At 32.9% G+C, this 16,575-nt stretch overlaps 2 protein-coding genes across 2 annotated transcripts; one reads left to right on the plus strand and one right to left on the minus strand.

The window, feature by feature from the left end:
- Positions 1–1,960: 1,960 nt before the first annotated feature.
- On the plus strand, positions 1,961–6,201 carry ACS12 (1-amino-cyclopropane-1-carboxylate synthase 12). The gene is made up of 4 exons (XM_028069668.2): positions 1,961–2,560; positions 2,720–2,848; positions 4,649–4,809; positions 4,884–6,201. Exons 1-4 carry the CDS (start codon positions 2,129–2,131, stop codon positions 5,737–5,739), a joined length of 1,578 nt encoding a protein of 525 aa, XP_027925469.1. The 5' UTR covers positions 1,961–2,128; the 3' UTR covers positions 5,740–6,201.
- A 3,903-nt stretch (positions 6,202–10,104) lies between these two features.
- LOC114182434 (protein PSK SIMULATOR 1) lies at positions 10,105–12,429 on the minus strand. Its single transcript, XM_028069300.2, has one exon. The coding sequence runs from the start codon at positions 11,848–11,850 to the stop codon at positions 10,420–10,422; it is 1,431 nt and encodes a 476-aa protein (XP_027925101.1). The 5' UTR covers positions 11,851–12,429; the 3' UTR covers positions 10,105–10,419.
- Between the last annotated feature and the right edge of the window lie 4,146 nt (positions 12,430–16,575).

Here is a 16,575-nt window from a genome sequence, read left to right on the forward strand (position 1 = left end):
CCTTATGATAACTTCGATGTAATTGTTTTTAATTGAAATCGTCATCTCGTAACAAGTTTAGCATAGTTCATTTTTAATTAAAGTTAGAAGTCGTTAAAAGAGACTGACGACATCAATTCAAAAATAAATTACACTTTTGTTATAGAGGGCGATAACTTCACTAAAAAATGAATTATGTTGAAATTATTATATGATATGACGACTTGATCTTCTAAATAGTTTTTTTAAAAGAATCAGCATAATTTTCAAATTTAATTGAACCCATTTAGTAAAAAAAATAATAAACTGAATATTTTTCAATGATACAATTTATTTATATTTAAAATAACATGTATCAATACTTAAAACTTTAAATTATTTATTAACACATAAACTTATCATTACTTATGTTAATCAAATAATATAATTATTTAATTATTATTTAGGTGATTAATGTGGGATATTTAATATTAGGCGGATATCAATATTTTGTATCGTATATTGATAAAAGTATTATATATATATATATATATATATATATATATAATACTTTATTTTTATTTAATGTTTTTTATATTTAATTTTAATACAATTTATAATTTTGAGGACAAGTGTTTAATATAAAAAATGGTGGTTAGAGCGGTTATAGAGCAAGAGCCGATTGAAAAATTCTGTTGTACATTGGAAAAATCCAATTTTGCTATTTATAGACTAGGAATAATAGGAACAACTAAGAAATGAAATTATTCCTGAAAATATAATTTATTCTCATAGTGTCAGTGGTAATGCTACTACAAATTTATTAAATAATTCTAATCTATATTTTAGTTGACGTTAATAAAAAGATAAAAAATAATATTAATTAATATTAGAAGAAAAGAAAATATCATATTCAACATTAGTAAACAGATATTCTTAATATTAATAAAAAAATTAACTAATGTCAGCATAGAGATAATAATATTACTTTAGATGGAAAAAAACACCCTTTTTGATTATAATAAAAACTAATAATCATGGATTTTTACCTTGAAAGAGATTCATAGTGATACCAGTAGAGGATATGATATTTCAATAAAGATCGAACTAAAAAAATATTAAAAGAAGAGAAAAAGAAAAAAAAAATCAAAATTCATATTTTGTAAAGAAATTTAAAATCTTATATTTTTAAATAAAAATCAATATCATAAATTTGTAAAATTTCAATTCTTTTAATTTTTCTATTGAAATAATATACATTAGCTTCTTTTTTTTTTATAAAAGCAATTACCATCCAAAAGTTATTCTCCAAACACCAGAAAATCCTTTATTGTTTTGAAGTACTCAATAATTTCGCGATTGTTAGGGTAAATTAGTTAGCTTACGAGGTGCTTCAACGCATATCTCGATTGACTCAAAATACTAATTTTTTTCTTTTTTCTAAAAATGATCGTTTAAACACTATATTTTAGGATGAGCATGATTCAGATCCAAGTACAGTATAGTCTAATCAAAATTTAATATTTTAAAATTTATGTTTGACTATTTAATTTATCAATCTAATTAAATTAATGTTGTCGAGTTTTTTAGGCTGTGGACCAATTCGGTCAAACTTTTCTAGATTACAAGTTTATACTAAATTAAATTTTTCAATAAAAAAACTTATTTTTATTTTAAATAATTGATATAAATATGAAGACTCTTTAACTAAAAGATAATAATTATTCATTTAAAAAAGACCCCCAATCTACTGTATACTTTTTAATATTTTTATTTAATTTAAATAACAAATATATATAATATGTAGTTACGTAGCATGACAGAAGAAAACAACAAAATCCGAAGAAGATGAAGAGGCGATTGTAGTCCGTTGAGGGGTGAATCCTCGTTTCCTCCTCCTTAAAATAATAATAATAATAAAAAAAAACAGAAAATAAAACAAAATCGTGAACTGGTGTCGTTTAGAACTAGGAGGAACAGGAATAGGATCGGAAGGGTAAAATGGGAAAGCAAGAAGGAAACAAAAGAAAGAAGAGAATCAGAGAGACAGTGGTTGGTTGTTCCTTCTGCTTCTTCCCTCTTCGTTCTTTCTTTTTCTTTCTCCTCACACCACACAAACCAAACCCCTCTCAACACTCCACCCTCACTCCCTCACTCCCTCTCCGGGTCAATGACCCACGCCCGAAAGCCCACCAAGCCCAACCACCAGCCCCACCAGGCCCACAACCCTTCATTCTCCACCACCGGCATGAAACTCATCGTCCCTCTCCAGGGCGTCGTCCAGGGCCGCGGTGGCCTCCTCCTCGGAACCCTCGTCCCCTGCGCCCTCTTCTACTTCCTCCAGCTCTACCTCAAACGACGCCGTTCCAACTCCTCCCCTCCCTCCCCCTCCTCCGAGCCCACCCTCCCCCGCACCTCCTCCCGCTCCAATTTGTCCACACGTGGCTCCATTTCCCGGGTCCGCCTCTCCAAGCTCGCCACGCAGATTTCCCGCCCCGACCACTCCCTCTACTACGTCGGCTTGGAGAGGGTTTCGCGAGATCCCTACCACGTCCTTCACAATCCCAATGGGATTATTCAGTTGGGATTGTCGGATAACACGGTTAGTTACTCACACATTACCGCACTGTTCATACACTCTTGTTGATTGATATTTGAAAAACATTACGGTTGTTACACTCTTGTTATTGATTAATTTTAACTGATTGTGTATAGTGTGTGTTGCTAATGTGGTTGCTGTTAATTGTTGAGGTGGGTGTAGCTGTGCTTCGATTTGATAGGGGAATGGGTGGCGCGGAACTTGGAGGGCACGATGGGTGGCGGTGTTGATTTGGGTATCAATGGGATTGCGCCGTATCAGACGTTTGATGGGGTGATGGAATTGAAAATGGTAAGAGCTTTTGTTCTTCGTAGTGTCAGTGGTAATGCTACTAGTGCCGTTTTTTTTTTTGTTTGTTTAGTTTTTGTGCGTTGGTTCGGATCACCATGGCCCGGCTAATCTCCATGTGACATGTTACAGATTTTATTAGCTGTTTTTTATAAATTGAAAAACTTGGTTATGTGTCGAGTGGTGATTGACTGGGACCATCGACACATGGTAGTCCTGGAGCATGCAATGATTTCTCGCCAGTGGGGGAATGGAGTAGAGTGTTTGAATTCACTTCTTTCAAGGGGAAGTTGCATGTGTACATTATCATTCTGTGTTGTCGTTTAAGGTTTTGGGGGTTGGTTATTAATAGTTTTGTTGGTATTTGTTGTGACTTGCGTGTGGGGTAGGAAGATTTGGAAAGTCTAAAAGATGAAAATTTATCGTGTCCTTGATGAAAGTGAAAATGACTATCAATTTTGTTTCACTTAGGGAGTAAATTGGCAGTAGAAGACTAATGTGACTTATCCTAAACCTTTCAAGGTTCAAGTTGGTGTTTTCACATTTTGTTGTTATTTTAACAGTAAGGTAGGAATGTAGGAGAGCAAGACAGGTGGCATAGTGTCATGTGAACTCAATATTCAAAAAGTTAAAACTGTTAGACACTGTACTGATATATTGGCGGGTTTTATAGCATTTCTAACACACTCCCTTGCCCAAGAGCTTTTTACCATGGAAAGTGAATGATGCGGGCCTATTTATGCTTGATTTCGATTTGAATATTTATTTAAGAAGTACGGGAGCAGTAATGATCCAACCCTAGACCAGACCACTTGTTTATATTGGTTTTGTCATGACCAATCATTTCAAAAGTTTAATTTGTTAGGCGAAGGAATGCAAATGATCATAAAGCATTTCTAACATAACGGAGGATTGGAAATGTTCTAATGAAAAACATTATCATTACAGCCCTGGCTTGAAGCTGATGCTAGCTAAGTTACAAGCTTGTAAGCTGATAGGTTTTGATTTAAGTATTATTAGTTATAGCTTCTCTTGCTACTCAATAATTTAAAATGCAGGACTTGTGCTTTTAGAATCCGTTAAACTCAAGTTTGAACACACAAACCGGAAGATTCAGTGCATGTTTGGGAAAAAGTTACCATCAACGTGAAAGGACGTTTAAAATATGGCAGACCAGTGTTAACCCCACTTTTACCTAATGGGAAAGTGTGATTGTCTGCTTGAAGCACCTCAAATGGCAATCCAAACACACCCTTTGGTGGTAGAATTCTGTAATTGTTCCAAAATGTGTAGTACAAATTCAGAACACTAACACAGGTGTAAAATCTAACAACGAGTCTCCTTCTTCAGACAAACTTTAGTTATTTAAGATGAATAAAAAATGTGTCATACATCCTATTTAATAAGTACACGCCTCTAACTGCAGTAGAGCAGATCTTATGGCTGTCCAGCAGTTACTAAACACTCAAATTGCGCACAATACATAAGATAAATGTTCTACGTGAATCATTACATTTCAAAATTCTCCTTTTAAGATACGTTATTGTATGCTTTTGAAACTAGTTACCTTTACTATAGTTCTGTATAAACAAGTATTTTGGTCTTAATTAGAGTTATCTGTTGTTTTAAAGGTTAAACTTAAGATGTTGTCCTTTGTTGGTTATTTGTCAATATTTGATATGGACTTGTCTATAAACTGATACTGTTCCCTTATAATCTTTGTTATGTTCAAATTTGGTTCGTTGAAGGGCATGCTGTTCTTCTGATTATCCACTAAACTTTTGTTTTGCTTTGATTTTTCAGGCCCTGTCAGATTTTATGCATCAGGTGATGGGGGAATCAGTAAAATTTGACCCATATAATATGGTTCTAACAGCTGGAGCAACTCCTGCAATTGAGATATTGTCCTTCTGTTTGGCAGACCACGGGAATGCATTCCTTGTCCCTACACCATATTATCCAGGGTAATTTCTGACACTTTCTTGAATTGAACTGCTCTTACTAATATATCGTGCTAAATTTAAATAGAACTGTGCAGATTTGACAGGGATGTAAGATGGCGTCCAGGGGTAGACCTAATACCTGTTCATTGTCGCAGTACTGACAATTTCAATCTAAATATCACTGCTCTTGATCAAGCATTTAGTCAAGCAAGAAAACGAGGAGTCAAAATTCGTGGAATTCTAATTTCCAACCCTTCAAATCCCGTTGGCAATATTTTGACACAAGACATGCTATACAGTCTTCTGGACTTTGCTGAAGACAAAAACATTCATATCATTGTTGATGAAGTATTTGCAGGCTCCACGTACGGACGTGAGAAGTTCGTGAGTCTAGCTGAAGTTCTTCTTGATTCAGATATAGACAAGAGTCGGTTTCACATAGTATATGGCCTGTCAAAAGACCTCTCTCTTGCCGGATTTAGAGTTGGGGTTATATGTTCATTCAACGAAAGTGTTTTGGCTGCTGCCAAGAAGTTGACCAGATTTTCCACTATATCTGCTCCGACCCAGAGGTTAGTTACTTCAATGCTTTCAGATAAAAGATTTATTCGGGACTATTTAGAAATCAACCGAACAAGAATACGACAACTGCATGCTGTATTTGTGGATTGTTTAAGTAAACTAGGAATAAAGTGTGCCAAGAGCAGTGCTGGTATGTTCTGTTGGGCTGATATGAGTGGATTGATCCGACCATATAGTGAAAAAGGGGAAATTGAGTTGTGGGAGAAGTTTTTAAGTATTGCTAAGATCAATATAACTCCTGGATCAGCCTGCCATTGCATAGAACCAGGATGGTTTCGAATTTGTTTTACTACCATAACATTAGAGGAGGCCCCTCTGGTTATTGAACGAATTAGGAGAGTTGTTGAAAGTTGTAATTCTTCTAGTTGAAGTTTCATTATTTTCATTGACGTTTACGGTTAGTGCTGATGTTGCAGTTTAAAATTTTTGGAAAGGAATATACATCTCTAGTTATCAACTTCAGCTTATAACGCCAAGTCTCAACAGAGTAACATCAAAGTTTGCAACTAGAGTTTGGTTTAGTGTAAGATTGGTTTTGGCCTGGGAAACTACTCTTTAGGCTTTCTTTTAATAAACATACCCAGGGCAGTTTCAGTCTTGGAAAGAACTAATTATTGAGTAGTCCTTCATTATGCCACTGGTTTTTAAGGTGCATACAATCTTCAAGAGGTATTTTTCTCATGATTTTGTGCGCATTTCTTGGAGGAAGAAAGTGTAAAAATTAGTTTTAAATGTACTTTTGTACAATGGATGGCATATCCATGTGGCAGTGTACCTTTGAAAGGGAATTCAGTTTTGATATAAATTTTCAGAAATTTATGGATGTTCAAATGAATGTAAATCTCAACTTTCCTATCAAGAGATGTTAGAAAGGAGTATAACTTTGGATTTTGGGGTGGTCCTACAAGAATGAAACTTTTGCTTAAACTAGAAAGAGATGGGAAATTATCCTTTGGGGTCCTGTTTTCTCATTTTAACTATGCAGGTAAGCTAGTACACAGTGGATACAACAGAGAGATGCATTATGGGAAAGAGTGTCAAAATCTCTCTGCTGGACTATTTGCCTATGTTAGTCAGTTGTTTCGTATGGCAGGAAAAAAGGCAGAATATTTAAGGGTGTTGTTTGACAGGTTTAGTTTTTAAACAAAGTGACCATATTACAATGATTGAACAACGTAAGTTAGACACTTGACTGTTATTATAACAAAAATGTTCCCAACGTTGCATGGGACATCTCATAGGCATGCTTAAATATAATCATTAAAACATATGATCATAGTAATTTTTCTAGTGGGCCTTGTTTGGGGAAGCAAGCTATCAATCTAACTGTTATCCATTTTGTAAGGAATAGACCCAAAAGTGGCTTTTGTTTCCAGCACCCCATCATTACTAACTTCACCTCCATAGTAATAGAAAAAGTTATGGGGAACTCTGGACAGAAGAACAAGAGAGAGCACGTGTTGAGGAAAAACAGTTTGTTTTGGAAAGCTTTTTTTCTAAATTTATAACGTTCTCAAAAATTTATTCTAAAAAGTTTATTTTAAAAAGTTTGAACCGGAAAGTGTGCGAACAGATGGCGGGGGTGCACGAAGAAAAGCCCATAAATTTTATTTACTACATTGATGTCTGTCCAAAAGTTTTTCATGTTTATTTCGACCTTGACCTCATAAATCAAAGTTTATCACTAGATTAAAAAAAAAAACTATATCGGTTTTATTAGTTTTATTGATGTTTTCTTTGATAAGATTTAAACATTCTCAATAATTTATGTAATCAATATTTAATTAATAATAGTGAGAAAGTTAGAATATTTGTTTTCAAGGATTTTTAACTTTTTCTTTCAATAAATATTTGTGGCCATTTTTTAAATTATATTTGTTATCAGGTGACACCGTTATTTGAGATAGTTACTATTTTACAATTTATTTAAAATTATGCAATCAAGATCTTAATTGAATAAATTAACTTAATGTTATTTTTTTTTTTTGTTAAACATTAGCTATTGATTAATTACCAACAAATATATCAGCCATTATTCACAAACATAACATAACCCCGTTCTATTCATCTAACACGTTAAACATAGAGTCTCTCTTATAGTATAATGAATACTATACTAAGATAATAATGCAGAACAAATTAATATTACACGTTTTATCTAATACATAGATTTTATACTAATTGCGTATTAATTTCTTTCCCTATCTTTTATAATTTTTATCTTTTGTAACACATTTTTTTCTAAAGAAAGTCATACTTTATTCTGGTTATAAATATTTGTGCATCTGATCTGTCATCTTGTTTATTTTTCCTCAAATAAATGCAAAACAATATCAAGATATTATTAACCCTTATGCAAACCAAGTAAAACATGTTCGTTGTTAAAAAAAAACATGTTTCCCACACTTTGTGCCAGTGGTTGTCACTTCTATGGTTCTGCTACAAACAACGAATGCTCACTGCTTAATTAAATTCTAATGAAATTAAAAATTTAATGTTAATTTTTGATAAATGTGAGTTGACATGAATTTTTAGGTTAAACATAGTCAAGTAGAGGGTTGATTGAATCGAGATGAAAAGGGCCTTCCAAATTGGATTGTACAATTTGCCCCAATAATGTTTTGGCCCACTTGAATCAACTTGTCACTACCATATGAGGCAACAATGGTCAAATTTCTTGAGAACCTCTTCACATAGATCTCAAGAAAACCTAATTGCCCTTCCAAAAAAAATTGAAACTTTGAATAGTGTCATGTGCCTTTCTTTATTTTGATTAACTACTCAAAAGAGAAAGAGCATGATTTAGTTGAAATGATGATATAGAAGAGATAGGGTTCAATCTTTTTTGCTCTTCCTTGGTAAGTTTCACAATAAACAAATACAAATAGTTGTTTGGTTAATGATGTTTTGTAGGGTCTAAGAGTTATAAATATTGAAAAGGGGTTAACATTTATTGGAAACTTGAACTAATTGGACCACAAAAGGAAGAAAAAGATGAAGAAAAGTCAGCAAAGGAAACTAAAAAAATAACAATGGTTACCAACAAGTTGAGGGCAAAAAAAAAGGATTTTTTTTTTCTTCTCTTTAGATGTTTTTGTATAATTAAATGAAATAAAGCCATTATAAAATTCTAAATTTTAAAGTAGATGATATTTCAAAATGATTCATTATAAAAATATTATCTTATATACTACTTGAGGTATTAACACTATAATTTTATGCTTGATTGTGATATTCTAAATTTGCTATGAGTGATGGAGTGCTTTGATTTGGTTCTTAGCAAAATTTAAGTTCTTTCTATTCTAGCCTATAAATTTATGTTCTGATATTCATAATTTCCCATAAGATATCTGAATGTCCACTTCTAGAGTGTTATAAGTAGGTATGGGAAAACTAGACTCAATCTTATTATTAAATTTATTTGAAAGTTACATATGTTTTGTATTATTGCTAGTTAATTTTAAAATTACAAAAAAGTGAGAGTTTGAAAAAACGAGGCAGTATCATAAATACAAAAAGATTTGGGTCTGCCAATCAAAATAAAAAGATTGGGTTTAGTTTTCTCCAACCTACCTTATATATTACTCAAGAGAAGAACATTTGAAAGTAATATATATCAAATTTTAGATTTAACAATTTAACTAATTTGAGTCTTTCTTGTAAAAGAAAAAAAAATTTGACTCTTGCAAGTTTTGGCAATTAACTTCAAGTTCAATTATCAATGTCCTTGGATCTCAAATTTGAAAAAGTGAAGAAAAAAGAAGAAGCTTTTGAATTGTGCATAAGACCATACCAAATGAGAATACTTTAATATTTAGATTACTAAATTTAACATTTATATAAAAAATGGGTTAAATCCGAAATTAGGTGATTTTGAAATTAATATTTGCAATAGATTAATGTCTTACCAAGTATAGTGATTAACAATACATACCTTTTAAATAAGCAAAACTTTTAAATAAAATCGACTAATATTGGAATTATATTTTTGCATTGTCATCCAATTATAAATTTTAAGGTCATAAAATTGTCACTTTTATAATAATTATATTAAATGTTGTACATAGATTAATCATTCCCAACTAGTTGGTCTTGTAAAACTATTCAACATATTTTTTTAAATTAAACAAGTGAATTACCTATAGGCTAATCTTAATAGATTATCATTAATTACATGACTCTATGCACACTAAATTTCAATAATTAAATTATTAAACATTTTGATTTGTTTTCTGGTGGAGAATTTTAAAGGTAGAAGATAATGTCCCCTTTATAAAGAATCTATACTTATATAACTTTAAAGAGAGAAGTGAAAACTTTAAATTATAATTCTATGCTTCAAATTATTTAAGATTTAATATATTGAATATACTTACTTACAAAGTTAAAATTAATTTATAACACAATATGAAATAACTAGTATGAAAAAACCCCTTCCTGATTTCCTGATTTCCATGATGCAGAAAGAAAGTGCAGTGTTCAAGTGTAATCTGATTAATGTTCAATGAAATAGATTGTTTATCACTCATCACATGAACCCCATAGAGCTGAGTGTGTTGCTATGGTACAGCCACAAAATTCAACATTAATAAATCTGATTAAACCCCACTAAGTAGCAGTTGATGATAAAATTAATTATGACAGAAAAACAATACACAGGAATATTTCCACATGATTATGGACAGTATATATATATATATATATATATATATGAATCATGAAAGGCCTTGCATATTTCTGGGAGATTTCACTCAAAATTAATAAATCATTTATATACATATACAGACCCGGGTTAGAAACAAATTACCAAACCTCAAGGATCTGAACTTACCACAATTAACTACCTAAAATCAACCATTCATAGAGGCAAAATTAGAACCCTCATGAGAAAGTTCATGATCAAGGTTTTAAATTACAGTTTCATCATGATCTTTTGATGCTGTGAGAAATCTTTTAAAACCTTGATCATGAAAAGGAAGAGTAAAAGAGTAAAAGAGTGAAAGAAAAGAAAAGAAAAGAAAAGAAGAAAGAAGAAACTGATTTGTCTCCTTAGCTTGGCTTGTGCAAGCTTAAGAAGCCATTATTAAATTTGGTACATTCAAACAATGCCTTAGCTGTCATTTCCCTCTCAAACCTCCAAACATAGTTCAACCCCACAAGCAGTTCAGTGATGGCAGCTTCTGTCTTCTCTTTGTTTGCAAAGAACAAAGTCTGCAACAACAACACATTGGTTTTTGGAACCAAGTTCTGTTGCTCATAGCTTCTTTCACTGTGCCACTTTATCATGTTATGTGCCAATGGTGCCAGCCACCCCAGAATCCTCCCCAATGCATCCCTCCATTCTCCGGCGAGCACGTGATCATCACATGCAGAAAACCCCACCCTTCTCAATCTTGCCCTCAAAGATGACCTTATGCTACTTGGTAACATCCCATACAAATCATCTCTAGCATCCACCCCAACCAACTGGGGTGACTTTATCATCTTCTCCAACACCATCACCAAGTTTGCATAGTGCAAGGCCAAAGCTGAAGCACCCAAAGTATCACTCTCACCATCACCCTTCAACTTCAACACCTTGCAATTAGACTCGAAAAACCCATTTCCCAAATTTTCATTTTCGTCGTCAAGTTTTGAGCTTTTCAACGGCCCAGATACAAAGGAGCATGAGGAAGAAATAGGGTTTTGGTGATCGGAGGGATAAACGGAAGACAAACTACGTGACAAAAAGGGAACGCTACTACTATGGCCGATTCCGAAGACAACTTTAATCCGCGCTAACACGGTGAAAACGAACCTTGCTAACAACAAAACAACCCCGTCGAAGTTTTTGTTCCATAACGAACGTTCCTTCAAGTTCTTCACCTCTTGCTTCTGCCAGAAAATCTTCTGCTGAAGATCGCTTAGTTTTTTGTGAGAGGAGTGTTCGGTGGCGGCGTTGTCAGCGCTGAGAAGCGCTTTTCTAAACGCGCTTTCGAGGAGCGTGAGAGCGTCGATTTCTTTGTGGAGTGTTGCCGTGAGAGTCACGTAATGTTGCAGTTTTCTGTGTTTGGCTTCGATGTCTTTGGGAGTGGTGAGGGTCCACGCGCGCGGGTCGAGGCCCGAGTTGGCGAACTCGGTGAAGATTCGGTGGAAGGATCGGAGAGAAGGGTCGTGACAGTAGTTGCTGAGTCGGGAGACCGAGTTGGCGACGAGTCTGAGCGAGTCGGCGAACTCGGCCACGGCGAGGCTCAGAAGAAAAGACTCGTTGTTTGAGATAAGCTTGCGCACGCCTTCGAGCGCGACGGCGTCGTTTCGGAGGCGAACGACGTTGGCGTCGGAGAGGGACTGCCAGAGGTGGAGGAGCTTCGACATCACGTTCGCGATCTCGAAGGACAAAACGGCGACGTGCTTTGGCTTCGACGAGGAAAACGACGGTTTCTTCGTGAGGCTGTGCGACAGCGCCGTTTTGACCTTGATGAGCCAGGTTTCGAGGGCCATGGAAAGTTCAGATTTTGGTTTGACGGGGTTGGAGGAGATTGAGTTTGGTGAAATGGGTCGTGGCTTTTTCTCGGTGAGTACGTGGGTTTGGGTGGGTTTGAGGTTGAACTAGGTGGTGAGCGCCATGTGTTTGTGAATATGCACGAAAGAGAAAGAGAGAAATATTTGATAGATTGGTGGTGTGGTGTTGTTTTTCTACAGAGAGAAATAAGGATGAAGGAGATTGCGATGTTAGAATGTGTGAGAATGTGTGAGGTGAAGACGTAATTAGAAAGAGAGGGGTGAGAGTTAAGTGTGGTTAAAGTATTTAAAGTGTAGACCCACATGCAGTTTGTAGTGGCTGAGTGTGGTAGATTGTGGCGTCAGAGGGTTGGTTTATTGTCAATTCTTGTTAGGATTTTCAGTCGCTAAAAAAAGCGCGTAGAAGCTTCACTCATGATGCAGCTGTTTGCTTTGTGAAGGTGTTTAAGGTGTGGGGAATGGGGGTTTATGCACTTTGGTTTGAATATTTATTTAGCTTTTTTGTGTTTGGAAAAGGCTTCTGGCTGGTGTATTATTGATTTCTTAGTTGGTAAAAGAGACCTTTTCTGTTGTGTTTGGATGCACAGAAACGCTTTTTCTTAGATGCTGCTATAATTTATCAGGAGAGAGAGGGCCATGTAATTATTGGCTCTTTCTTTTTTGGAATTTTATATTTTCTGTTCATATTCACTTGTTTGTATCGTTCCTATGATTAATTAAGTGCCTCTTAATTAACACTTTCTTCTCTCATCTCACATGCACAGTAAAAGAAAACTTGACAGTTCAGTAATATGCTAACACCACACACATCAGTGATGATTAGCAGAAGAATGCTCTCAACTATGTGACTAAATAATTTCAGTCTTGCTTGGTCCAAACATCTTTCATTAATTCAGTTGACTGATATTTTGTATCTTAAAATACACTCAAGTACTCTCTAAGTTCATCCTATATTACAGTGAATTCAATATTCTGAATATTATGAAACCATGATGGAAAATAATTACATATGCACTTTAAATTCCACTACAACTTCACTATTCCTTGTTTTGGCGTACAAAGTATGACATCCAGAAAAAGTTTTATGTTAGAATGTTTTGCGTTTGAAACAGTGTTTGTGTAGATGAAATTATTATATGGCAAACAAGTAATGTCAACTGTCAGAAAGCAATGCTTAGTGTGCATAATTGATGAAGTTTGACTTGGAATAGTTAATGAGGGTGAGGAAGCAATAAAAACACATAGATAGTGGCGTAGGCCTAAAAGAATGATACATTCAGAATAGCATACACATATAGTGCAGATATTTGGTGGTGGAAATATAAAGAAAACTCCTCCACTACCTCACTCATTCACATCACATGGCTAGTGGGTTGGCCAGGTTGATACAAATATTTCGAAACTCATCAAATGCTCCCAACGTTTTTCTATCTATAGTCTATTTTTTAATATAATATGCAGATCTTGGTGATGAAACTGTAACAGTGAATGTACATCGGAGTGAAGGCACATTCAAAGGGATTTGCATTACCAGATAGATTTTTTTGTGTTGTTTCTCTGCTTTTTTTGTGTTGTTTTTCTGCTGTACACCGATGAACACTAATTTTGATATTTTAAAATATATTAAAAGAATTTTTGAAGTACCAAAAAGTGTGCTCCAATGAGAGCTGATGAGAAGAGGGTATGTTCACTTGTTATCAGAATAAATTATCTGCAAGAGTTAGTTTTTGACCTATGCCTTGTCTTTAGCCAACCAATGGAAGGGCAGTGAAGGGTTTCCAAGCTGAGATGTTGGAAAATGAAGAGACATTATGAGCCCATTTTTCATTGATATTGATGCCTATAGAGAGAAAGCATGATCATGCATTATCTTATTATCTTCATCTTTTTTGTTTTTACATATGGTGAATAATAAATTTTCTCTTCTGGTTCAAGAAAGACAGCCTGGTATGCTAGTTATTATTTTATCCATTCACTCACCCTTCTGCACATGGGACAAAGAATATATATGGTAAAAATAAAACAACCTCAACATTATTAAGATAGCATTGCACAACTATTTTCTCATTTTGGTGCATTAAAACTTGTATTAAAGGAAAGTTCTTCGTGCAAGGTTAGCTTAAAAACAATCACAGAAAAGCTTATAGAAAAAAAAATCAAACTTTACTACTGATTTTGTGTAAAAATCTAACCAAGTAAGACTAATGACTCATCTTCAGTCAATCTTCACTTAATGTGTAACTCTTAGCTTTACATTTACAGAAAAAAAAAATCATTATCTAACTTTGAGATTTTCATTCAATGAGCTATTAGTCACTTCATACATAAGAGTTTTACACCGCATTCAATCTCAAATCTTAAAATTTGTAAATTTTTTTCTTTATATATTATTCATCTCATTTATCTTTATTTGTGAGACTTCTGACTTCATATTTGAATTTTAAACATTATTCATCTCGTTTATCTCCACTTAATGTGAGACTTCTGGCTTCACACGTTTAATTTCATTTCAGACACATGATATATAATATGCATATGAGTTTATTTTTCTATGTTGGAAATTTTACATCAACTAGAAATAAAATTATTTCATAGTATATAAAATGAGGTGTAAATCCTACTTTTTAAGTCAATTTTATGGAGTTGAGTTAGACTTAAAATTCATTTATAATATTGTGTATTTCATTGTTCATTTTCCTAAGCAAGCATGGCCTGAAGCAGAGGGATATGCAATGAAAGAACAAGAAAACTAAGTTTGCAAAATCCCAGATAAATATATATGTTTGTTGAAGAAAATTTTGGAAAAAGAAGCCTCCAAATGAATCTTTGGCATTCTGATGATGCATTTGACTGCAAGCTGGAAACACAAGACATGTGATGTGAAGAATGTGATCCAAAATATATAGTTTTATGATCACCATGCCACCTTGGTAACTCAGTGAATCAGTATTCAATGCAGCAGAAACAAATGCAAGATGAGTGTTTGAAAAGACAAAGAAGATGAAGTTTAATTTGTCTTTTGTGTGTGTGTGCAATGAACCAGCACTTATTTTTGAAAATCTAAGAAGATTAGATTCTTTTGCTTGTAAGAAAAATGAAGTACCGAAGTACATGTTGATGAAATGTATCAAGGAATGACATAAAAGATGCAATAAAATGATATAAAATTAATGGCACAGTAAGAAGAAGCAGACCATATCAGACAATCCCCGCAAAAAGTGTAAGCCACGATTTTCTCACGAAGAGAATCAGAGTTCACACTCTTCACTCATTTTACATTATTTTACATTAGTCATTTTAATCAAATTTTGTTAGGTTTATTTAAAATACGCTTGAAATGTCAAATAAACTTAACAAAATTTGATGAAAAGGACTAAATTTACGTATTTCCAGAGATGAAGAACTAAACTGATCCAAAATTTTGAAATGGACTGATTCCAAAATTTACTAGAAGTTAAGAGACAAAAAAATATTTAATCCGAGATTAAATGACTTAAGATCTTTAATAAAGTCTACACCGACAAAAAAAAGTATTTTACTGTATTTTTAATTTTTTTACTTTCTTAACATTTTTTTAAGATGTTATATCAATAAATAAGATAAATTTATGATATATAAATCTTATATTAAAATTAATTTTGTAGAGTTTAAATTTAAAAATTACCTTGAGATTTTATGAGATTTAAGATTTATGTTAAAGACTAGTAACTATTATTGAATGTTATATCCATTATTTCACCTCTATTATAAGTTAATTTTATAAGACAGTTTTAACTAATTTATAGAAAGTGGAAAACTTGCAGTTTACAAAATTGTGGTAACTTCTATGCAATTTTAAAAACTCGTGTAAACTTATGGACGGTGTAAAACCATATAAAATTATCCAATGTTTAGAATTCTAAGACTTACCTATTTTAAACTCTCATAAAGCTAAAAAGTAATATTTTTTAGTGATTTGTTTGAGGTTTTAAATCATGTTCTTTGTATGTTCTTTTGAAACATTATTTATGTTTTTTCTTATGTTTAATAAATATATCTCGTTTTAATAGAAAAATATTTAAACCAATAATACATATTAAAAATATAAAGAAATAAAAACAAGCATTTTCAGATTTTATACTTATATTTGAAATGAACATTGATAAATAACGAAGGATTAAATTAAACCATAATAATGCTGTAGTTAATCATAAATTTACATAAAATATAAAGTGGAAAAATAGTTTTCAATTTTTCTTGGTCTTGAACAATTATTATGTTTTTCATTGGATACATTTCCTGATCGAACCTAAAATATAGTAACACTAAAATTATAGTACAAAATGTTATTAATTTAATTAAATTTCAAATATTACAAATTACGTATGAAACATAACACGGTCACCTAGATAATTTCTTTTTTTCCTTTTCCTAAAAACATATATGAGTGGATGCATTTATATATGCTAGGTCTTGTTAATTACTAAGATTTTTTTTTTCTTAAGTCAATTTATATGCCATAGTGTGGATGTGTATAGTACTACAAATTATGTTTGAATTCTCATGAAATCACAAGACAAATCATTGTGTGTTGCTTGATTATTTGTTAGAGTAGAACACTATTTACCAATCATGTTTGGTCAAATACAACAATAGTCAAAAAGAAAAAAATGATTTTGGTTTCTGTTACCAAATGTTTGACCTAATATACAATATAATTTGTGT

The sequence above is a fragment of the Vigna unguiculata genome, chromosome 4 (genome assembly GCF_037176805.1).
Source record: "Vigna unguiculata cultivar grain cowpea cultivar isolate G323 ecotype 2 chromosome 4, ASM3717680v1, whole genome shotgun sequence".
NCBI lineage: Eukaryota > Viridiplantae > Streptophyta > Magnoliopsida > Fabales > Fabaceae > Vigna > Vigna unguiculata.

What these genes read in the sequence shown, in the direction of transcription:
- ACS12 (XM_028069668.2), top strand. Translation starts at nt 2,129, where the DNA reads ATGACCCACGCCCGAAAGCCCACCAAGCCCAACCACCAGCCCCACCAG. An exon ending in GGGTGATGGAATTGAAAATG is followed by an intron (nt 2,849 to 4,648) that starts GTAAGAGCTTTT and finishes TTGATTTTTCAG; the next exon opens with GCCCTGTCAGATTTTATGCA. An exon ending in CCTACACCATATTATCCAGG is followed by an intron (nt 4,810 to 4,883) that starts GTAATTTCTGAC and finishes AGAACTGTGCAG; the next exon opens with ATTTGACAGGGATGTAAGAT.
- LOC114182434 (XM_028069300.2), bottom strand. Translation starts at nt 11,850, where the DNA reads ATGGCCCTCGAAACCTGGCTCATCAAGGTCAAAACGGCGCTGTCGCAC.